The sequence below is a fragment of the Pseudophryne corroboree genome, chromosome 12 (genome assembly GCF_028390025.1).
Source record: "Pseudophryne corroboree isolate aPseCor3 chromosome 12, aPseCor3.hap2, whole genome shotgun sequence".
NCBI classification, from domain to species: Eukaryota; Metazoa; Chordata; class Amphibia; order Anura; family Myobatrachidae; genus Pseudophryne; species Pseudophryne corroboree.
Genome location: NC_086455.1, coordinates 156,733,132 through 156,753,101, shown reverse-complemented (window position 1 = coordinate 156,753,101; position 19,970 = coordinate 156,733,132). Strand labels below are relative to the sequence as shown.

The window sequence follows — 19,970 nt, the reverse complement described above, 5'->3', positions numbered from 1 at the left end:
AACACAGAGTGTGGTAGTGTGTGTATATTATGTATGAGAGTGTGTGTATATTATGTATGAGAGTGTGATAGTGTGTGTATATTATGTATGAGAGTGTGATAGTGTGTGTATATTATGTATGAGAGTGTGACCGTGTGTGTACATTATGTATGAGAGTGTGGTAGTGTGTGTATATTATGTATGAGTGTGGTAGTGTGTGTATATTATGTATGATAGTGTGATAGTGTGTGTATATTATGTATGAGAGTGTGATAGTGTGTGTATATTATGTATGAGAGTGTGATAGTGTGTGTATATTATGTATGAGTGTGTGGTAGTGTGTCTATATTATATATGAGAGTGTGACAGTGTGTATATAATATATGAGCGTGTGACGGTGTATGTATATTATATATGAGAGTGTGACAGTGTGTATATTATATATGAGTGTGACACAATGTGTATGTTATATATGAGTGTGACAGTATGTACATTAAATATGAGAATGTGACAGTGTGTATATAATATATGAGTGTGACAGTGTATATGCGAGTGTGACAGAGTGTGTATATTAAATAGGAGAGTGTGACAGAGTGTGTACGTTATATGAGAGTGTGACAGAATGAGTATGTTATATATGAAAGTGTGACAGTGTGTGTATATTATATATGAGTGTGACAGTATATGTATATTATGTATGAGCATGTGACAATGTGTTTATGTGTGTGTAAAGCTTGCACACACATGATACACTTGGATAACAATCAGATAAATTCCCATAGATTGCTTCATGTACATCCTTGCTGTAGTCATGCTAAACAGCCCTTCACGTCACGCCATGCCGTCTTTGCACAGCAATGCAATCGGACGCACAAGCAGCTTCTGCTGATTAAAATGATATGTGGCATGTCTATACTTTGTGTGTAATTGCGGCTCTATCTGCATCCGAAACGCCACGTTACAGTGTTCTCGATGAAAACACTGAAGCACAGCATTTTGTATGCAAATACGTACAGTCACAATCACACACAGAATATAGGCATGATGCATATCATTTTAATCAACAGAAGCTGCTCGTGCGTCCGATTGCATTACGTTGTGTATACGATGCATTTTTGCGGCAAAGGATGCAGAAAACAGACGCTCAGGGCTGATGAGTCACACGGCACTCGCGTTATGTGTAACGCGAATTGTAGCGCATAAAGCAAAGATGTAAGAGGACACATCTGTATAAAGCAGCAGATACAATATGAATGTTAATGTCTCTCTTTGTAGTAGGCTGTTTAGTAGAATTGTTGCTGCTGAAACGTCTCAGGTGTAACGTGAGCAGTGAGAATACATAAACAATACGGCAATTACAATATCCTAGGGACACAATGCCCACATTGCATTCTGTAGCCCCAGATGTTGTACCCGTATCTAGTATGACTCCTTTGCCAGGTTACACAGGAGCAGGGGAATGCGGAAAGGACAATGGGGCAGATGTATTAACCTGGAGAAGGCATAAGGAAGTGATAAACCAGTGATATGTGCAAGGTGATAAAGCCACCAGCCAATCAGCATCCATATGTAAATTAACAGTTAGGAGCTGATTGGCTGGTGCATTATCATCTTGAACTTAACACTGCTTTATCACTGGTGTATCACTTCCTTATGCCTTCTACAGGTTAATACATCTACCCCCATGACTGGTAAGAGTCTCAGTAACCTCCTCACATACTGTGTACCAGAATATTCCATGTGAACAGAGATTCTCTTGGATAATTAAGGTCCGGTACAGTCACACACAAACAAACCGATTTTCACCTACTGCTCAGGTTCAACCATGCTCTATATAGCCGGTGTGACCGTACAACTCACCTCTTCCCCACTGACTGGCCCCCGATCAATGCCCCGGTTTACAGAGTCCCAGGACCGTGCAGTCAGCATACAAGCAAATAGGGGGTATAAATCGCCAGCTCCAAGACGCTGGCTGTATCTACGGACCCCGTTCATGTCAGCAGCTATCAGTGCCTGCCACAGGCGGCAGTAATTCAGACGAAAGATATCAGTCAGCTCCTGTGGAAGAGATCCTGAAGTCAGAACTACTACTGGAAGAGAAACAGAGACCCGGAAAGTTGTGATTTATTATTCATAGTGTTCCCCTGCTGCTGCACCTGGTACAGTCCATGGTCTAGAAGGATGATTTCTGGTCCTTTGATGTCTGAACTCTGTCGGACCAGCACATTTCCAGGGTGGGGGTCACAGTGCACAAACCCATGCACAAAAATCATCTCACTGTACAACTTCCCCAGAGCTTGGGAAACCTGAATGGTGAGAGAGCAGAGGTTATTGTTACGCTCGTTATCTGACTCCATCACACACCTCAGTACTGTGCTAGTGTTACTCTCCACTCAGCCTATTAATTACAAAGGATCAATGACATCACTGAGAGTGCAGCCTATCCAGTCACTAGGAACCAGTGACATCACTGGGAGTGCAGCCTATCCAGTCACTATACACGAGTGACATCACTGAAAGTGCAGCCTATCCAGTCACTAGGAGCCAGTGACATCACTGTGAGTGCACCCTATCCAGTCACTAGGAGACAGTGACATCACTGAGAATTCAGCCTATCCATTCAATAGGAATCAGTGACATCACAGAGTGCAGCCTATCCAGTCACTAGGAACCAATGACATCCCTGAGAGTGCAGCCTATCCAGTCACTAGGAGCCAGTGACATCCCTGAGAGTACAGCGTATCCAGTCACTAGGAGCCAGTGACATCACTGAGAATTCAGCCTATACATTCAATAGGAATCAGTGACATCACATAGTGCAGCCTATCCAGTCACTAGGAACCAGTGACATAATTGAGAGTGAAGCCTATCCAGTCACTAGGAACCAGTGATATCACTGAGTATAGCCTATCCAGTCACTAGGAACCGATGACATCATTGAGAGTGCAGCCTATCCAGTCACTAGGAACCAATGACATCACTGAGAATGCAGCCTATTCAGTCACTAGGAACCAATGACATCCCTGAGAGTGCAGCCTATCACTTCTTAATAATCTGGCAGCCTTTCCAACCCCTACCAGCAGTAATATATCTAATATTTTACACTTATAACCACATCTCTAAGTGCCTACCTACAGCTATTGGAAGCTGCTACATTAATATAATAATTACATCCAGTTTGGCAGAGACACCATGGGCCAAATGTAATAGAGTGAGAGTTTCAGAAAGTGAGAGATTTGGTAAGGTTTTTCAGTTTTTTTAAAGTGGCAATCATTTACACAGCAAAACCAGATTGATCTTGAGTGTAAATGATTGCCATGTTAAAAAAACCTGCAAAACCTTACCAAATCTCTCACTTTTTGAAACTCTCTCTCTATTACATTTGGCCCCATATGTCAATCCTATCTCCACGATATTTATAAAAAGTGAGAGACTTACATTCCTTATAGGAAAACACTTAGCTTTTCTGTTTTTTTAGCTATGTTTATCTCAATAAAATGTATATTTTAACTATTTCAATTATCCAAAGAGTGCCCCCCACAGAGAGGCTATTTCCTGATAATCTGTGCATTGGAGTTGGTACATGTAACAGGGTGTGGGACTTTGGGCTGGTTTTGCCTTGTTAATGATTGGCACTTTAAAAAAAACGGGCACTCTCACCCGAAGTCCCGCACCGCTGACAACTCTCACCCTTTTACATTTACCCCAATATGTCTGTGGAACATTGAGATCCACCTAATATATAATTGGTTGTTATTTCTGCTATTTTCTCACGGAGACTGGATTGGATGTAATGACTGGCATTAGAGATGTGAAGAACTATCTGGCTGCTGGATGGTTAAACCTCTTCGCAGTGATAAATGAACAGGGGAAGTCTTCCTGGGTGAGGGGCTGCCAGTCACACGGGCAGCAGAGCTTTGTTTGAGAACTGGTAAAACCATGCATTAAGGATATCACAGTACTAATTACAGCTCTGGGGAAAGAGACACTGCAGGGGGGTGTCCCGGTGACACAACGAGACTCCCCTTCTGTCAAGAACAACACAGGCTTGTTAACCCATTATAAATAAACAAGGACCAGAGTATAAGGCCCACTCCTACCTGATCCACATCAATCTTATGCCGCTCCATGTATTGTCTGTCATTGACCTGCCCTCCTTCCACATATTCCATCACCAAAACCCGCTTCGTGCTCAAGTCCCAGTGGATTCTGGGTATCTGAAAGAGGCAAAGACACAGTATAAACAAGGAAAGTGTGATAAAAACACAGGAAGCAGCTGGCTGGAATAAAGATCGGAAAATTCCATAGAACACTTCATGGATCCTCGTTTTCACAGCAAGGGCCTGAGTCAGACGATGCCATGTCTATCTGTGCATCTTTTGCGTGTGCCAACTTTACATTCTGGTGGCTGGGATCCCGGCGTAGGTATGCTGACTATATATATATATAGCAAAAAAGAAGATTGTCTCACTGATTGACTCATCACGAAATCTCTTAAACCACACGGCCTACAATCTTGAAACCTGGCAGGTAGCTTCTCCTTAGGTCCCAGGTGCTTGCTAAGAACCGGTTTTATGTATGTATGTATTTTGCAGCATAACTCCGGAATGGCTGCAGTAATTTACACCAAACTTGGTACACATATGATTTACAATCTGGGAACAAACACTGTGGGGGTAACACACCCTTAGGAGAGGAACAGCAGCACAGAGTGTATCAGGAGACAGTACAACTCCAGAATGGCTGGAGCAGTGTACACAAAAATTGGTACACCTATGACTTACAATATGGGAACAAACACTGTAGGGGGAAGACTCCCCTAGCACCCATAGGGGTGGGACAGCAGCAAAGAGTATATCAGGAGACAGCATAACTCTGGAATGCCTGGAGCAATTTACACCAAACTTGGTACACATACTGTATGACTTACAATCTGGGAATAAACACTGTGGGGGTAAGACACCCCTAGCACCCCTAGGGGTGAGGCAGCAGCACAGAGTATTTCAGCAGACAGCATAACGCTGGAATGCCTGGAGCAATTTCCACCAAACTTGGTACACATATGACTTACAATCTGGGAACAAACACTGTGGGGGTTACACAGCCCTAGCACCCCTAGGGGTGGTACAGAAGCACAGACTATATCTGGACATGCATGATATGTCAGTGACGACAGGGCTGCATGTGACAGTGGTAGTGACATGATGTGAGGAGGGGAATGGAGGTAGCAGGAAGCCACACACTAACAGTTATATAGTGGGAGGAGCAGGGTCCCCAGCAGCACACAGTATATTAGGAGATGCATAATATGTCAGGCAGGACAGGGCTGCATATGACGGGGCAGTAACATGATGTGAGGAGGGGAATGGAGAGTTATATAGTGGAAGTAGCAGGGTCCACCAGCAGCACAGAGTATATCAGGAGATGCATAATATGCTGCGCTATATAATAAACTGTAAATAAATCGATAATTTCATAGGGGCACTGACATGATGTGAGGAGGGGAATGGAGGCAGCAGAAAGCCACAGACTGAGAGTTGTATAGTGGGAAGAGCAGTGGAATTATGTTTGAGGGCAGGCCTACATGTCCAAGGATTCTGTCCTATGAGTTTAAAACCCCCAGGGAAAGGTCTGTGTCTGCAAAACAGACTTAATTAGCGTATGGGCTTTTAGTATAAGCCGGGTAAAGGGGGTCCTGAGGGGCATGAATGGAGAGAGAGGGTGGCCTCCATTCCTCAGCTCCAGTCCGGGTATATATATATATATGTACTAGGCGATTCATCGCGCCCTGCGGGCGCTCTTCACACCGTCGAAAGGGGCTACGCCCCCGTAACCCCTATATAAAGGTTAAGGAGTAGAATAGTAGTTGTCAAATGTATTGTGGTGGACTGTTGGTATTGATGTTGGTTAAATGTTGTTTGGCAAAAGGGAAATGTGATGGTGAATGGTGTGTAGGGGGTTGTGAGTGTGTGAAGAGTGTGTGTAGGGTACGATGTAGAGAATTAGGATGGGAATGAAATGTAAATGAAAACACTTTGAGTCGGTAAAGTATGTGAAGGCATGTTTTACATTTGAAACACTTGATTGAAAATAGGGATTTTTGTTTACTTACCGTAAAATCTCTTTCTCTGATTCCATCTGGGGGACGCTGCGCCATTACTTGTGGGTTAGAGGTGTGTGGTTGTGGAGTTTGGCACAGAACTATTAAAACCTGACTCCTCCCCCCTCTAACCCCTCCCATCTCCTTCCTGCCTAGCCAGTACCTCAGTTAACGTTTAGCCAAGCCAAAGGAGATAGACCAAAAAAAATTAACTGGTTAAACCAGACAAACATCTGGGAGGGATCGCAGCGTCCCCCAGATGGAATCAGAGAAAGAGATTTTACGGTAAGTAAACAAAAATCCCTATTTCTCTTTCATCCATCTGGGGGACGCTGCGCCATTACTTGTGGGATTTCCCAAAGCAAGCAAATAAGAGGAGGGAGACGGAGACGGCATAGCCGTCCGCAAAATGTGACGCCCAACAAAGGCAGTCTACAAACCGAAAGTATGAAAACGGTAAAATTTATTAAACGAATGCACAGACGACCATGTCGCCGCCCGACACAGCTGCTCAATAGGTGCACCCCCGCGAACAGCCCAAGAAGCTCCAACAGCTCGAGGCGAAAGAGCTCGGATTGATTCAGGAACTGAAATAGCAGAAGACTGATATGCTGGTCGTAGTTACCCAACGAGCCACTGTGTACTTGGTAGCCGGCCAATCTCGTTTGGACGCATCAATTAAAAACCAACAAAGCATCCGTACGACGGATAGAATCCGCACGAGATAAAGAAAACCATAAGGCCCTAAGCACATCTAAAAGTCAACTGGGAATCCTCCGTGGAAGGAGAAAGAGTAACGCTGGAAGGACAATGTCCTGATTTAGATGAAATGCTGACACAACCTTCGGAAGGAATGTTTTGTTCGTAGAACCACCCGATTATCATGAAACACCAACAAGGGTGGACTGCAAGAAAATAGCTGCCAATACAGATACTCATCTTGCGGAGGCAATTTACAATAGGAAGACAATAGAGGAACGTTAGACACCGCAATTCTACAGATTCCAAAGGCTCAATGGAGATTTTTGAAGAGCCGTAAGGACTACGGTAAAGTCCCAGGGAAGAACCGGAGGAACAAAAGGTGGCTAAATCCGCAGTAATCCCTGAAGTAACGTCAGAACCTCTGGAATGATAGCCAGTCTCTTTGGAAAAAAAGAACCGACAAGGCAGAAACCTGACCCATTTGTGAAGAAAGTCTCAGACCCTTATTGAGACCCTCCTGAAGGAAGAATAACAGACGAGGAACTCTAAACAAATCCGGTGTTAAACCACGCTTTTTACACCAAGCAATGTAAATACGCCACACTCTGTGGTAAATTTCAGAAGCCACCGGCTTGCTAGTCTGAATCATAATTTACACAACAGGACGAGAATAAAACTTTTTTTTTTTTTTTTTTTAATTTAATGAAAACCAGCCGATCCAACCTGGGTAGTGAGATGGTCCTTGAATCATAAGATGTGGATGCAGAGGGAGTCGGAATGGTTCCTTGATGACCATAGTGCGCAGAAGAGCGTACCACTGTCAGCCTGGCCAATCTGGGGCCACCAGAATGATTGGAAGACCTTCTCTCCGAATGCGTTGAAGCAGACTTGGAGTCAGTGGGAATGTTGGCACATATCCCAGTTGAAAGTGCCACAGCGCCGTCAGTGCATCGATTAGAATTGCTTGAGGGTCCCGGGTACGTGACCCGTAGAGAGGAAGTTTATTGTTGAGACGAGACGCCATCAGATCTACATCGGGTATCCCCGACCAGCTACTAGAGTCAGAAACACCACCCGGTGAAGTTCCCACTCTCCCGGATGCACCGTGTGACGGCTTAAGAAATCCGCTTTCCAGGTCTCGATTCCTAGCATGTGAATCGCGGATCTGGCCGGAACCCAATGTTCTGACCATATGAGAATCTGAACGTGTCAAGGCGGATCAGCTTCGAGTGTCTCCTTGTTTGTTTATGTAAGCAACCGCCCTGGCGGTGTCGGACCGAATCCGCACTGGATGACCCTGTACTCTGGTTTGAATCCGGAGTAGTGCCTACCGGATCGTCCTCAACTCCAAGATGTTGATCTGCAACTTTGACTCTTTGACTGGCCTCGAGCTCTGGTCAAATTGGAGCTGTGAAGCCACCAGCGAAGTGACTGAAGAGTCTGTACAGACAAGCGGAACAGCTGTAAGTTGAGATGAGGCCCTGTCCGAGTCCAACAGTTGAGAATCTGAGCCTGAAGGAGTCGAGCATGAAACCTGGCATATGGAACTGCCTCGAAGGTTGCCACCATCCTGTAAATGCAGCAGTGTTCAAATTCTGGACTGTATGTCCTGAATGAGGAAGAAACACTTTCTGTTGTTGGTTTCGAATAAGAGTTCCAGAAACATTATCTTCTGGGAAGGAAGCCAAGACGACTTTGGACAATCTATTATTGATCCGAATGACTGTAGAGTCTCTATTGTGAGACGCAAGTTCTGGTGAAGAATCAACTCTGACGGTGCCCTGATCAACAGATCATCCAAATACAGAGTAATGTTGACTCCCTGACGCTGCAAAACTGCCACCGCATGGTCTATGATCTTTGAGGAGCCGTGGCTAGGTCAAAGGGAAGAGCCTGAAACTGAAAATGTCAAGGCCGACTGCGAATCTAAGAGATTTATGACCCGTACAAATAGGAACAAGCAGATATGCGTCTTATGTCTAATGAAGCCAAATATCCCCCTGGTTCCATGGCGATGATAATCGAGCGGATGTAGTCCATTTTGAGCTTTTGGGTTGAAATTAACCATCCAGTTTGTCCACGAGTAAAATCCCCGACCTCTCTGCTGAGCGGGAACTAGAAAAATTTACTTCATTTCGTAGAAGAGTGGCTGTTGCATGACGAAGAACTCGACGGCTGGAGGGACCGTTTGGAAGAGAAGTGAAGAACACACGATACGGGACTGGTTCCTCGAGATCTAACGTATATCCTCTGGATATGACCTCCGTCAACTACCTATCTGGTTTCGACAGGCGTCACACTTCTTTGAACTGTAGTAACAGAGTCCCAACCGTCACTGCTCCCTCCGGCGTCATGCAGTAGGTCTGTCGGTAGGTTTTACTTCTACCTCTGAAACTGTTTTCGTGGATATGTGGAGACAGCACGAAAGGAATGGAACTACCTCTGTCCTGTACATGAAAGGAACGAACCCTTGTAGTATTCGGTTTCGGAGGAACAGCCGGAAGAAAGGGCTCCTGCCCTCCTGTAGTAGCTGAAATAATCTTCTTTGATTCCGACCCAAAGAGAACTCACCTTCAAAGGGTACCGCCGACAAGGTCTGTTTGGAGTCAAAATCGGCATTCCAAACCCGAAGCCAAAGAGACCGTCTTGCTGTCACGGTCAAGGCAGAAATACGGGAGTGTAGCGTAGCAGAATCAATCAAGGCCTCACCCACATAAATAAGAGCCTCCGAAATTTGTTCTGCTAATTGAATGGCTTCCGATGGATCGTCAGACTGCATTCCAGATATGACCTGTGCTAGTCAGTCATCCGCGGCCCTGAGGACCCAAGCGCCAGCTAGAATCGTGATAAAGAAAACAGATTTAGGCATTGCTTCAATCGTCCTATCTGTAGGATCTTTCAATGTCACCGACTGTACCGAAGGAATAGCCGTAGCTCCTGCTAAAAGTGAAATGGGAGCGCCTACCTTTGGGCTGTTTTCTGTAAAAGGATATAGAAATGTTAATTTCTTAGGGACTTGGAACGAGAATCCGGTTTAAGTAAGGGCTCCTTTAAAATATCCCCGTTATTAAGAGTCTGACGGATGGTGTCTAAAAGCAATCTAACACCTGAGCTAATAAAACAATAATTTTTCCAGACCGAAACTTTGTCCCACTCTGGGTCTACGTCCCCATTCTCCAATGGGACTGACTCTAACTCCTCCCCCATAAAGTTATAGCGGGCAACGGTTGTGACCGTGTTGTAGTAGAAAAACTGCCGGCAAATTTACAAACTTGTTTAGGGATTGAGTTAAATTAGCAAGACATCTGCCCATATTTTGAGTCCACGGAGGCAGAGACAGGTCCGCAGAACCTCCCCGTTGGTCCACCACAGATGCACCAGAGCATAAAGCATAGAGGGTACCCGTGTCCGCTCTACCCTTAGCGAGCCTTGACTCACATTGCAAGCAGGCAATTTAAAACCCCCGAGGGTGTCTTTCCCCTTGTAGATCTGTCTGGAAAATTTTGGTCTCGCCAGGATTTGAACACGGGATGCACGCATTACAGGTGGAGACTGTAACCACTATGCCATCACTGACCACCTTATGTTCATAATGAATTTATTTTTATTTATTTTTTTAAACAAATGCACTACCAATGTATTATAAACTCAGTAGAGTAGTGGTCAGCACTGTGAAGCATACTGTGTAATTTATATTGAAACAAATTCTGTTAACTCTCATTAAAGTATAGAATAACACAATGCCCCCAAAGTATACTTGCTGTTAGGTGATCTCCACTGAATAAACAGGGTGAGTAGTACTGAAAAAGTGTCCAAGCTGTGTGCTGTGTGTTGCACCGCGTCCCCCGTACTGCCTCTGGAGAAGATGGCGCCCGGAGCTTTGTAGACGCTGGACGGGAGTGTGCGCCAGGTAGTGCAGGGCGGGAATCCGTCCCTTCTCTGAAGCAAGTAAGCGCCGGGTAGCTCAGCTTAGGCGCGCTATAACCGGAAGTCTACAGTTCCCGTGTTCGGGTAGCGGTTCCCGCACACCGCTACATACAGCGGCTCTGTTCGGGCAGCGGCTCCCGGGTGTCGCTACTTACAGCGGCTCTGTTCAAGCAGTGGCTCCCGCGCGCCGCTATGTACAGCGGCTGATTGGCAGTGGCTCCCGCGCGCCGCTACTGACAGCGGCTCTGTTCCGCAGCATCTATCTATATATCTCCCGGGGAGTGACTCACCACTCTCCCGGGCTACTCAGCTAACAACAGTAGCAGGAATAAATAAATCCTTGGTACTGCGCTCCACCGTTCACCTCCGGAGAGAGAGCAGTGTGTGTGTGTGTGTGGGGGGGGGGGGGGGGGGAGGAGGAACACACAAAGTAATAAATATATCTATATCTATATATGAAATATATAGAAAGATATAGGAAGGATAGACCAATACTGTCAGATTGTGTCTATCCTGTACCTTCTCACTGCCGACTTCTTAGAAATAGGAATCCAGCCCCAGTGACCGAAGTATGGTGACCTCCAGCGGCAGATTATAGAGTGGGAACTTATCTAACCCCACTCTAATAGTACCTGTCACCTGTATACAGGGACTAGGCACTTAAATAATAAAATAAGGAAATACCTAACTAAAATCTTAAGAGAGAAAAAAATCTGTGTCTGTACTCCACAGGCACAAAACAAAAACTGAGGTACTGGCTAGGCAGGAAGGAGATGGGAGGGGTTAGAGGGAGGAGGAGTCAGGTTTTAATAGTTCTGTGCCAAACTCCACAACCACACACCTCTAACCCACAAGTAATGGCGCAGCGTCCCCCAGATGGATGAAAGAGAAACAACATTTTTTGTAAAGTGACGGTCGTCACCCAGGAGCTGTCCTTGTTGGTCTGTTGGTGTAATGTGTAGTTTGACGTGATGTTGGTTGCGAGAGCGTGATAATGCAACATACAGTTGTCCATGTGAGAAAACTGTTGTTTGAAGAAGAATGCCAACGTGATCAAAAGTTTGTCCTTGAGATTTGTTTATGGTGATTGCGTATGCGGGAATGACCGGAAACTGCCTACGGTGTAGGATAAATGGTAATGTCGTATCATTGGCAGCTAAATCAATTCGTGGAATAAATACAACGTCGCCTCTGTTGCACTCTGATAGAATTCTGCACGTTATGAAGTGATGTTCTAGTTTTTCGACAATTAGGCGTGTTCCGTTACATAATCCCTTCAGTGGGTTAAGGTTGCGTAAAAGCATTATAATAACGCCTTTTTTTAAGAGCAGAACACGTGGAGGCATTCCTGAAGGTGTTTGGCTGTGGAGAAATTCAATGGGTAAGTTTAAAGTATCGTTTGGATCTTCAGTGACAACAGAATCTGCACTGTAATAAATGGTGCCATGTTCTCCTAGTAAATCAATAATCTTGCGGTTAATGTCGAGAGTGTGAGCGTTTGTGGGTGCAATAATGACTCGTTTTGCTAGGTCCTCCTCCGACATCTGGCTTGCATTTTTAAAAATGGTTTCTATTAGATCGTCTGTTGTGACCATATGTTGTGGTATTAGAATGGTGGTATTGTCGGTGAAATTGGATATTGGTGGCAGAGTTCCCATACCAACTTGTAGAAGCCATTTATTGTGTTCAACTTGTCCTTCGGTCCGCATGTTGGTAGTAAGAGTGAGATGAGTGAAATGTTTCCACAGGTGACTTGCTTTAATGCAGCATTCTAGAATATCGGTTTGGGTTCCTCGGGCAACAACAGGAAGTGTTTGTCGAAAATCTCCGCCCAAAACGATGATTTTGTTTCCAAATGGTGTGTTGATGTTCATGATGTCACGCAGGAGTGTGTCAATACAGCGTAGTCCATGTTTTGGAAGCATAGTAATTTCGTCAATTATGATGAGGGTTGATTTACGTAATACATCAGCTTCTGGTGAAGTTAGACGTAGTGAAGAAACAGAGGTATCAAGAAGTGGGACAGGAAGTTTAAAGCCACTGTGAACAGTGCATCCTCCTTTGAGTAAGGTAGATGCAATGCCAGTGGTTGCAAATGGCAATACAATTTGTCCCTTTCCTCGTATGTATGCTATGAGTGTGGTGTACAGGAATGTTTTACCTGAGCCCCCGGGCCCATCCAGATAAAAACAATGGTTGGTAACATGGCTGTTATCCGCTGCTATGATAATTGTGTTGAATGCATGTAACTGGTGGTTGTTCAGCATTGCTATAAGTTTTTGAGCTTCGTGTGCTTCCTCAATGAGATTATATTTTTGTTGTGCTGGTGCATTTCCCGTAGGAGTTGGCAAGCCAAGCACAGAACAGGATAATCCATGTTGTTGAAGGATTGTGTTGATGTCATGTAGTGCGTTGTTTTGGGCAATGTTTTCTGAATTGTGTTGCATTAAGTCAACAGTCAGATCAATTATGTGATTTTCCCACAATTTGAGTGGTTGAGCAGGCTGACAAAAGCAGCAGATGTATGCGAACATTTCCCTTAACTGTTTAGCCCTAAGGTAAGTGGCTCCATCGGTTAAACAGTGATGCCATTCGTCATTGGATGCAAGTAGTCCTTGTGCAAAAGCTGCTGCTTTAAAGGTTTCACAGACAACATTATTGACTGTGCGCAATGCCTGGAAACTGATTGCACCGGGAACATGTAGAAGTAAAATGCGTAGGTAGAAGCGTTCTTCATTTTTCACATTGACGGTGTACATTCTGGCAACAATGTTATCACCTCCTCGTTGTCTTTTTTCCCAATTACCACGTGTATAAACGTAGTGATGTGGAATTTCTGTGTACAGCCATTGGTGTGCATGTGGATCATGTTCATTTAGTGCAAACCAAGATTCTAGTTTTGTTCTGCCTGTTCGGGCTGCAAGGAGGGCTTCTTCCTCATGACCGTGTTCAAAGATGATTGTTTGCTGGTGAGGTAGATGTACTGGAAGTCTTATTACAGCGTGTGAGCGATCGTGCATTACATATTCTCTTAATCTCCAAATAGCTTCTGGAGGGCTTACATAGCGGCAGTCAATGAAATTTTGTATTTCATTGTATTGTTGCTCTGGTTGACCATTTGGTGTTATGACCACATTTGCACAATCAAAGCCCTTAAAAATGTACTTGTAGATGTACTTGATAGCGTACAGTGAAGTGCACACTTCCACGTTTATGTGTGCGTTGTACTTTAGGGCTAAGTATGGATTGTATGGTACCACATTTTGATTGGACATAAGTACGCCTCGAACCTCTACTGTTTCTGTAGGGCGACGTCGGTATACAGGATATGTATTACGGTGTATGAGGGTGTTGTCATTAAATTCTTTTGGGAATTGCTTGGTACATTTGCCATTTTGCATACAGGGTGCGCGTGGATAGTTTGCGCCGCATGGACCATGTAGCATGCAGCGGGTTATGATTTGCCGCAAAAGTAGATGTCCCACATGGGGTATTTCTGCAGAAACAATGTTATCAATTTTTTCTGCAGTGGTAAATTTGTCCTCTGCTCTCAGTGCAAGCAGTATGTGAGCGTGTGGAAGGCCTCTTTTCTGAAACTCAATGGTATAGACAAAGGCTTGTGCCTGTCCAAAAAGGCTATGTTTGGTTAGGTCATCCATGAGTGCATCGAGTTTAATTTTGAACACGCGTGCAACTAAGTCAGGTCTATCTGAAGTCTGTTCGCCTGGCCTTAAGTTGTCAATTATTTCGGGCCAAGTTGGATTAGCGGTGAAAGTAACAAAAACATCTGGAGCTTCCCATTTTGCAAAAATGGACATGGCGTCACAGCAACGTTCGCGCATATGTCTTGGTGAACATTCAAAGGTAGATGGTAGAATGATGGGAACCCCAGCCGCAATCTGATTATGGTCTGCCATGTTTGCAACGTGGTCAGCTAGTCCCTGATACTGTTCTGCTCTTAAGCGTTTTTGATTGTGTCGAATGTAGTTTAATCGATTAGCCTCTACCTGCAGATAGGAATCGACTAACCACTGTTGTGTTAATTTTCCTGCATACATTATGGGGCTGAATTCATCTCTAATGGCTGTTAAGGCGGCTTTGTACTGCAACATGGTAACATAGGTGCGTTTTGGATTGAGTTGTGCTCCATTATAAGAAGCACAGTGCCAATTAGGTTGCCAGCCAGGTTCGCCATAAGGGAAAAGAAGAGCATATGTCATAGGATCCATGTTTGGGCTTAGAATGTTAAGGTTAATAAATGGTTGGTTTGGATCGTCAGGATTTATTGGATATATTCTGATGTTGCGATGGAATGGTGGTTCTCCGTCTTCGTTGACAAAGATCATTGCAACTTCGTTGGATGTGGGTGTGTTGTATCGTCTGTAATCCGAGTGGCGATCCCGTCTGAGGGCCATGCTAACGACTGGAACCTGTTGTCCTGTTTCAGCAGCAAGTTGGACTTGTTGTTTATGAATGTTCCGAATAAGCTGATAGCTATGAGCAAGGCGATTGTGTGTGCGAAAAAAACGGTCAATGGTGTCCATGATGTTGGGCCGACAGTCATCATTGGCGACATGTTCCTCCCGAAAGTTGGCTGCTTGTGTGCTGTCCATAACGTATAGTTGTGCGAATTGGGGTGTATGATTATTAACAGGCTGTAGGTGGGAAGTGCGATGATATGTCTGGCCGTGTACTTTGAACACGTAAGGGCCTTTTCCTTGTAAACTAACAATTTTTGCTCCCATTGATGCAAAGGAAACAGCACTGTTATAAGATCGGATATTGTCACGGAAATGATTGTGGTTGGGGTCAGTTGTGTCCGATAGTAAGTTGCATAGAAACTGTGGATAGTGTAAATGCACTCCATTTATGTCTTGTGGTTTTGGCAACTGAAGTTTGCCTTTGCGGCAGCAGCTTGTGAATTTAAAATCGGATGGACGCTCTGCTAGAAAATTTCGAGATCCACAGAACTGGCACATGATGTTGAATGGTCCGCAAGTGTGTGTGGTGACTTGCTGGTCTTGTAAAGGTATGTCCACATTATGTAGAATGTGTGTGTTTTGCTTTCGAATTGTGAGCTGGTGTTGTGCATCTGCTAAACGTCTTGCTTTAGTTTTGCTAACAGATTGGGTAGCAAGGCTCCGCCGCTGAGAATTAGCATGTGCATTGCGGCGTACTGTGGATTGTTCCAGTGTTTCTTCTTGGAGTCTACGTTTGTGATTGAGTGCATCTTTAGTTCTCCGTGACTGACCCTGTGTATATGTTTGGTTGTGACGGCGAATGCGTTGAGAGTCCGCATGTTTTTTTTTTTTTAGTTTGGTTGTCTCCAATGTCTGTTTTAGGAGTCTGGCTTGAGATGCAGCTTTGGCTTTTGTGTGCGTTGTTGCTTGTTGGATGTTTTGGATATTATGTGTTTGGGGAGGTAGTGGCGTTGTTGCTGAAAATGTGGATTGCGAGGCTTGGCTTTGTTTGGCTCGCCATCTTGCTTGGCGCTCTTTGTTTTTGCGTTTTTTTCGTAAGAGGGGATCCTCATCCAAATTCATAGCAACCTAGTGTAGTGTACATAATATGTTAGTTACATGCAGTGTAGCAAGGGTGGACAGTAGACTGTTGTTAGGGAAGAGGGTATATTGTAGAGGATAGTGTTTGAAAATTGTGTGACCTGTGGTTTGCAAAGGCAAGGATTTGGTATGATGTGTGTGTTAAAAATAAGATTTTACTTACCGATAAATCTATTTCTCGTAGTCCGTAGTGGATGCTGGGGACTCCGTCAGGACCATGGGGATATAGCGGCTCCGCAGGAGACAGGGCACAATAATAAAAGCTTTAGGATCAGGTGGTGTGCACTGGCTCCTCCCCCTATGACCCTCCTCCAAGCCTCAGTTAGGATACTGTGCCCAGACGAGCGTGCATAATAAGGAAGGATATTGAATCCCGGGTAAGACTCATACCAGCCACACCAATCACACCGTACAACCTGTGATCTGAACCCAGTTAACAGTATGATAACAACGAAGGAGCCTCTGAAAAGATGGCTCACAACAAGAATAACCCGATTTTTGTAACAATAACTATGTACAAGTATTGCAGACAATCCGCACTTGGGATGGGCGCCCAGCATCCACTACGGACTACGAGAAATAGATTTATCGGTAAGTAAAATCTTATTTTCTCTGACGTCCTAGTGGATGCTGGGGACTCCGTCAGGACCATGGGGATTATACCAAAGCTCCCAAACGGGCGGGAGAGTGCGGATGACCCTGCAGCACCGAATGAAAGAACTCCATGTCCTCCTCAGCCAGGGTATCAAATTTGTAGAATTTAGCAAACGTGTTTTCCCCTGACCAAGTAACTGCTCGGCAAAGTTGTAAAGCCGAGACCCCTCGGGCAGTCGCCCAAGATGAGCCCCCTTCCTTTTGGAATGGGCTTTTACCGATTTTGGCTGTGGCAGGCCTGCCACAGAATGTGTAAACTGAATTGTATTACAAATCCAGCGAGCAATCGTCTGCTTAGAAGCAGGAGCACCCATCTTGTTGGGTGCATACAGGCTAAACAGCGAGTCAGATTTTCTGACTCCAGCCTTCCTGGAAACATATTTTTCAGGGCCCTGACAACGTCAAGTAACTTGGAGTCCTCCAAGTCCCTAGTACCCGCAGGTACCACAATAGGTTGGTTCATGTGAAAAACAGAAAACACCTTAAGGAGAAATTGAGGACGAGTCCTCAATTCTGCCCTGTCAGAATGAAAAATTAAGTAAGGGCTTTATATATGATAAAGCCGCCAATTCTGACACACGCCTGGCTGAAGCCAGGGCTAATAGCATCGTCACCTTCCATGTGAGATATTTTAAGTCCACAGTGGTGAGTGGTTCAAACCAATGTGACTTTAGGAAACTCAAAACAACATTGAGATCCCAAGGTGCCACTGGGGCACAAAAGGAGGCTGTATATGCAGTACCCCTTTTACAAACATCTGAACGTCAGGCACTAAAGCCAGTTCTTTCTGGAAGAAATTCGACAGGGCCGAAATTTTAACCTTAATGGACCCTAATTTTAGGCCCATAGACAGTCCTGTTTTCAGGAAATGTAGGAAACGACCCAGTTGGAATTCCTCTGTAGGGGCCTTCTTGGCCTCACACCACGCAACATATCTTCGCCAAATGCGGTGAAAATGTTTTGCGGTTACATCCTTCCTGTCTTCGACCAGGGTAGGGATGACTTCATCTGGAATGCCCTTTCAGGATCCGGCGTTCAACCGCCATGCCGTCAAACGCGGCCGCGGTAAGTCTTGGAACAGACAAGGCCCCTGCTGGAGCAGGTCCTTTCTTAAAGGTAGAGGCCACGGGTCTTCCGTGAACATCTCTTGAAGTTTCGGGTACCAAGTCCTTCTTGGCCAATCCGGAACCACGAGTATCATTCTTACTCATCTCCCTCTTATGATTCTCAGTACTTTTTGTATGAGAGGCATAGGAGGGAACACATACTCTGACTGGTACATCCACAGTGTTACCAGAGCGTCCACCGCTATTGCCTGAGGGTCCCTTGACCTGGCGCAATATCTAGTTTTTTGTTCAGGCGGGACGCCATCATGTCCACCTTTGGTTTTTCACAACGGTTTACAATCATGTGGAAGACTTCCCGATGAAGTCCCCACTCTCCCGGGTGGAGGTCATGCCTGCTGAGGAAGTCTGCTTCCCAGTTTTCCACTCCCGGAATGAACACTGCTGAGAGTGTTATCACATGATTTTTCGCCCAGCGAAGAATCCTTGCAGTTTCTGCCATTTCCCTCCTGCTTCTTGTGCCGCCCTGTCTGTTTACGTGGGCGACTGCCGTGATGTTGTCCCACTGGATCAATACCGGCTGACCTTGAAGCAGAGGTCTTGCTAAGCTTAGAGCATTGTAAATTGCCCTTAGCTCCAGTATATTTATGTGGAGAGAAGTCTCCAGACTCGATCACACTCTCTGGAAATTTTTTCCTTGTGTGACTGCTCCCCAGCCACTCAGGCTGGCATCCGTGGTCACCAGGACCCAGTCCTGAATGCCGAATCTGCGGCCCTTTCATAGATGAGCACTCTGCAGCCACCGCAGAAGAAACACCCTTGTCCTTGGAGACAGGGTTATCCGCTGATGCATCTGAAGATGCGATCCGGACCATTTTTCCAGCAGATCCCACGTAAAGGTTCTTGCGTGAAATCTACCGAATGGGATCGCTTTGTAAGAAACCACCATTTTTCACAGGATCCTTGTGCAATGATGCACTGATACTTTTCCTGGTTTTAGGAGGTTCCTGACTAGCTCGGATAACTCCCTGGCTTTCTTCTCCGGGAGAAAACATCCTTTTCTGGACTGTGTCCAGAATCATCCCTAGGAACAGTAGACGTGTCGTCGGAAAAAACTGCGATTTTGGAATATTTAGAATCCACTCGTGCTGTCGTAGAACTACTTAAGATAGTGCTACTCCGACCTCCAACTGTTCTCTGGACCTTGCCCTTATCAGGAAAGCGTCCATATTTCTTTTAAGAAGAATCATCATTTCGGCCATTACCTTGGTAAAGACCCGGGGTGCCGTGGACAATCCAAACGGCAGCGTCTGAACTGATAGTGACAGTTCTGTACCACGAACCTGAGGTACCCTTGGTGAGAAGGGCAAATTTGGACATGTAGGTAAGCGTCCCTGATATCCAGTGACACCATATCGTCCCCTTCTTCCTGGTTCGCTATCACTGCTCTGAGTGACTCCATCTTGATTTGAACGCTTGTATGTAAGTGTTCAAATATTTCAGATCTCACCTAGCCGTCTGGCTTCAGTACCACAATATAGTGTGGAATAATACCCCTTCCCTTGTTGTAGAAGGGGTACTTTGATTATCACCTGCTGGGAATACAGCCTGTGAATTGTTCCCAATACTGCCTCCCTGTCGGAGGGAGACGTTGGTAAAGCAGACTTCAGGAACTTGTGAGGGGGAGACGTCTCGAATTTCCAATGTACACCTGGGATACTACGTGTAGGATCCAGGAGTCCACTTGTGAGTGAGCCCACTGCGTGCTGAAACTCTTGAGATGACCCCCTACCGCACCTGAGTCCGCTTGTACGGCCCCAGCGTCATGCTGCGGACTTGGCAGAAGCTGTGGAGGGCTTCTGTTCCTGGGAATGGGCTGCCTGCTGCAGTCTTCTTCCCTTTCCTCTACCCCTGGGCAGATATGACTGGCCCTTTTGCCCGCCTGCCCTTATGGGGACGAAAGGACTGAGACTGAAAAGACTG

The 19,970-nt window shown here is 45.4% G+C and overlaps 1 protein-coding gene across 4 annotated transcripts in view; it reads right to left on the bottom strand.

Annotated features, from left to right (window-relative positions):
- Positions 1–19,970, bottom strand: part of ADCK1 (aarF domain containing kinase 1) — a 133,786-nt gene that overhangs the window by 43,558 nt on the left and 70,258 nt on the right. For all 4 annotated transcript variants that reach the window (XM_063948209.1, XM_063948212.1, XM_063948211.1 and 1 more), the window contains 3 exons: positions 4,080–4,196; positions 2,136–2,285; positions 1,840–2,037 (listed from right to left, as the gene is read on the bottom strand). In XM_063948209.1, the coding sequence (XP_063804279.1) occupies positions 1,840–2,037; positions 2,136–2,285; positions 4,080–4,196 (465 nt within the window). The remainder of the gene's footprint in view (positions 1–1,839; positions 2,038–2,135; positions 2,286–4,079; positions 4,197–19,970) is intronic.